At 37.7% G+C, this 4541-nt stretch overlaps 1 protein-coding gene across 1 annotated transcript; it reads left to right on the top strand.

Annotated features, from left to right (window-relative positions):
• Positions 1 to 524: 524 nt before the first annotated feature.
• On the top strand, positions 525 to 2637 carry LOC18032738 (F-box/kelch-repeat protein At3g06240). Its single transcript, XM_006419500.2, has 2 exons — positions 525 to 1588; positions 2493 to 2637. The coding sequence occupies exons 1-2, from the start codon at positions 525 to 527 to the stop codon at positions 2635 to 2637; spliced, it is 1209 nt and encodes a 402-aa protein (XP_006419563.2).
• Positions 2638 to 4541: the final 1904 nt, after the last annotated feature.

Raw genomic sequence — 4541 nt, 5'->3', positions numbered from 1 at the left:
TGGGGCATTTCATCGAGCACGTAGTTCATTTTCGCAAACATCTCTTCTACTCAACAAAGAACAAGAAATGAGGAATGACAAAAGACTTTCAGGAAACAATCCCTAACTAAATGTTTGTCAATTTGGAAAAATCTAAGCATAGACCTGCCTCACTCGTGAATTGCCGTTCTCCATCTATTTTGTGTAAAAAGAGACAGACGGGGTAAATAAAGCTAAATGAGTGGTGGTTAAATTATTGAAGTTTGAATCTATAATAAAATAGGATAGGAGTCGAGAAATATATGTATTTAATAAATGAATGAATTTTTTTCAGTATCTAAAAATTAATAAGAATTATAATAATATTCTGTAAACAAAAATACAATTTAACCTTAAGGGGTTAGGAAAACGTTTCAGGAATTAGAATCCTGATGGTACTAGAATTTGCTTTGCCAGGTTAGCACCTGTATAAGAAATAAGAGTTATAGAGCCGCCACCAAGCTGCTATATGCAAGATTAGACACAGCATGCCCATCAGCAAAACAATGTCAGATATTCCTTACGACATTGCAGTTGAGGTACTCTCAAGGTTGCCTGTCAAGTCTCTGCTGCGTTTCAAGTCCGTATGCAAGCAATGGTTCTCTCTGATTTCCGATCCCAAATTTGCTGTACTGCAATATAAACATAGCGCCAAAAACAGCCCTCTCAAAATCCTTACATCAAATTATTATATTTCTCCGTATTCCACTCTTTGGTCGCTTGACTGTTCAACAAAATCTCTAGATGATCCACGCGCGTTGAGAGCGCTAAATTTTCCGTTCGCGACACAAGATACGTCAAAGATCATAGGATCATGCAACGGCTTGATTTGCTTAGCTCTCGGCAAGCGCTGTGCCGATATTTTTATTTGGAATCCATCCACTGGGGCTTACAGAAAGCTACCAGATCATAACTTTCCATTATATTTTAAATTGGAATATGATCGCGACAATTCCTATCGTGGTTTTGGTTATGATTCGTCCACTAATGATTACAAGGTTATTTTCTACGTTCCCGATACAGATAGTTATAGCAGCAGCTCCATTGACGAGCAAGCCTATGTTTTCTCATCAAAAAACAATTCCTGGAGAAGAGTTAAACACAAGTTCAGGCAGTACAGTGAAGATCACATTTGCAAGTATCGATCAATAGGGTCCCTGCTGAATGAAACTCTCCACTGGTTAACAAATTGGGGCAGTGCTGAAGATTTCGGTAGTGTGATTACTGCTTTCGATTTGGCTGAGGAGAAATTCAGAGAGGTGCCAACGCCTGATTTGGTTGATGATGTTAGAGGGGAGATGTGTGTTGTTTCAGGATTGGGAGTTGTCGATGGGCACCTCTGTTTAGTCAGATGGATCAGCGATCTCAATGGGACACAAGGGCAGGGTGGTGATCTTAGTGTTGGGTTATGGATGATGAAGGAATATGGAGTGAAGTCTTCTTGGGAAAAACTGTATCATATTGGTAATTCTAATGAGTTATGTGGAGACATAGTGCCACAGTGTCGTGCTGGATGCGATGAAGATGAAGTTATAATACTGACACAAGTTTATGGGGATAATTTCGTAAGGTATTATCCTAATAAAGAAACGAAAGTAATTGAAAATTTGGGGGATTTTGTTGGTACAGTTGAGGCAGTTGCATATGTAGAAAGTCTGATCTCGCCCCATGTTTGTATCCCTATGTAATATCTATATATATATAAGACCATAAACGTTTTTGTTTTGCGACTTTTTACAATTTTTATGACGTTTATTTTTGTTTATTGCGCACTAAAGTACAGCTTAGAGTCTAGCTAGCATCTCGTTACTTTGGTCATCCCATCGACAATATTGCACCACTGCAACAGTGTCAGGATGCTACTTGCAGGTGGCTTCGCTATCCAAAATTAAACGGCAGCCCTGCCCAATATATATCACTGTCTTCTCAAGATGCGCCTCTGGTTACATAAGAGAATAAGCATCAACATATCTATCTATCATTTCAGTTTTGGTGTTAAATAGTTGTAGAAAAAGCATACTCTTGAAGGGAAAAGGCGACATTTTCACGTTCCAAGTGATAACTCGATCGAGGCATGTACTGATCAAAACTAGTGTTACCAAATCTTTTTCTCTTCTTGGGAATAAGCCATTTACTCTCTAAACTATCAATATTGACGAATGCTAAACTATATATGGTGAAAAATAAAAAGATCATTGCTTGAACAAAGAAATTATGAAGTATGACAAGTGAATTACAGGAAAATTTTTGACAAATATATTCTTGTTAAAAAAGTAAAGTATCGATTAAAGATAGATAAAGCTAAGATTTAGGAGTCAAAACATGAGTTTAGATTGCTTAGCAACTAACACAGAAAAGTAATTAAGAAATAGCTTCCAACACCACAAGTCATTGGATCCTCCAAACCTTAGAAATAAATTGCAACCATATACACGAGTAATAACTAAATGAAGCCTAATGATTGAAAGTCTCAGCTGGGTAACAAACTGGGATCTTAACGACCATAAGAGGTTCAGCGTGACTAGTGCTTTTGATTTAGCTGAGGAGAAATTCAGTGAGGTGCCAAAGCCTGATCTTGTTGATGATGATTATGTTATAGGATTAGGAGTTGTTGTTTGACGGGCGCCTCTGTTTGGTCACAACAGGATTACAAAGTGGGGCTGTTGAGTTGTTGATGATGAAAGAACACGAAGTGGAGTCTTCTTGGCCAAACCTCTATCACCTTGGACACGCTAAATAGTTTCAGTATGCTGGATTCACAGTGCCACAACGTTGTATAGAATGCGGTCTCGAAGATGAAGTTATAGTACTGATATACGATAAACGTTGTATAGAAAGTCTGATCTCGCCCCATGTTTATATCCCTATCTAGTGTATATAAGACCATAAACGTTTTTGTTTTGTGACTTTTTACAATTTTCATGACGTTTATTTTTGTTTATTGTGCATCAAAGTACAGCTTAGAGTCTAGCTAGCTTCTTGTTACTATGGTCATCCCATCAACAATATTGCACCGCTGCAACAGTGTCAGGATCGGATGCTAATGAAGAAATAAAACCTAGTGAATGAAAGTCTCCACCGGATCTAATGACCATAATAGGTTCAGTGTGACTACTACTTTTGACTTAGCTGAGGAGAAATTGAAGTGCTGATGCCTTTTTTTTTTAATGAAGATTATGTTATGGGATTAGGAGTTGTTTGACGGGCTCCACAAAGTGGTGCTGTTGAGCTATTATTGATGATGAAAGAATATGGAGTGAAGTCTTTTTGGCAAAAACTCTGATCAACTTGGATACACTAAAGAGATTCGGTAAGCTGGATTCAAGGTGCCACAATGTTGTATAGAATGCGGTCTCAAAGATGAAGTTATAGTACTGACATGCAATATTTGGTGGGATAAATTAACGAGGATCCTAATAAAGAAACGGAACTTGAACATTTGATGATTGGTTCTGATGCTGAAGCAGTTGCAAACACGGGAAGTCTTATCTCGCCCCACGACCATATATGAGTTTTCAATGATATAAATTTAGATATTTTCTATCAGGCTCCCGTGGTGTACTATTTTTGGGTGTTCTGGAATCTTTATGCTCAAGAAGACCCTTTTTTTTTTTCTCTCCCCCACCCCCTTCTTAAGTTGTCATGTTTTTGAATCCACGATTTGCCTGGTTTGTTTGGTGTATATGAAATAGTGAGGTATGAATTAAAGAGTATAGGAAATGTTGATAACTCCACAAAAAAGCATGAAAGTGAAGAAAATTTTGAGTCAAGTTTGTGCACAAGTTGTTTAATGATTTTTTTGAGAGACAATTTCGTGCAATAATACTAACAGTTCTAAAAACAATATGTTTAAGGTTTAAAATCCGGCTTTGGCAGCTTGAGGAGGTGTTTTTAGAGACTGCCGTGGTGATTGGCGTTTGCAGTTCATCTTGGTCGCTAGTCTTCTTCGAACTTCTTCCTTTTGTTGAGATTACGGCCATTACCCTTGTTGTTTATCAGGCTTTCAATCGTGACCGGAGGTTTATTCGGTTGGGGAGTGTCTCATTGGCAGCTATCATTTGCTTGCTTTGCTATCATCTCCAACCGCCATGGCCAATTGACAATCTTTGGCTCCATTGTCCATATATAATCTCTTGTGTATATGTACTGAGTCGCTGACTTCTTAACAAATTTGGGATTAAAAATTGTGGGATTGTCTTCTTCTCACTTCACTTGTTCCCTCCCCATAGTATTCAAGGCAAGTTGTTTACCGATCGTTTAGGTTTCCCTCACCTCAATGTAGTTAATTGAAATTAATTAATTTGTTAGTTATTTGCTTGGTTCTTCTGATTGTCTTTTTCACGTACAAATTAATTATTTAGGATGCCTACAAATTAAAACTAATTAATTTATTGGTTAAAGTCACATTTATCTTTCATCAGTAATGATGACTTGCCCTAACAGAGTCACCGCCCCATATTTAGACAAGAGTTATAGAGAGCCGCCAAGGTCCAATCTGCCATACAAAGCACTCTAGCAAAACA

Source organism: Citrus clementina, unplaced genomic scaffold (assembly GCF_000493195.1).
Source record: "Citrus clementina cultivar Clemenules unplaced genomic scaffold, Citrus_clementina_v1.0 scaffold_9, whole genome shotgun sequence".
NCBI classification, from domain to species: domain Eukaryota; kingdom Viridiplantae; phylum Streptophyta; class Magnoliopsida; order Sapindales; family Rutaceae; genus Citrus; species Citrus x clementina.
Note: the sequence above shows the minus strand (reverse complement) of the source record. Positions and strands in the feature narration are given on the sequence as shown.

What these genes read in the sequence shown, in the direction of transcription:
- LOC18032738 (XM_006419500.2), top strand. Translation starts at nt 525, where the DNA reads ATGTCAGATATTCCTTACGACATTGCAGTTGAGGTACTCTCAAGGTTG. An exon ending in TATGGGGATAATTTCGTAAG is followed by an intron (nt 1,589 to 2,492) that starts GTATTATCCTAA and finishes TGAAAGTCTCAG; the next exon opens with CTGGGTAACAAACTGGGATC.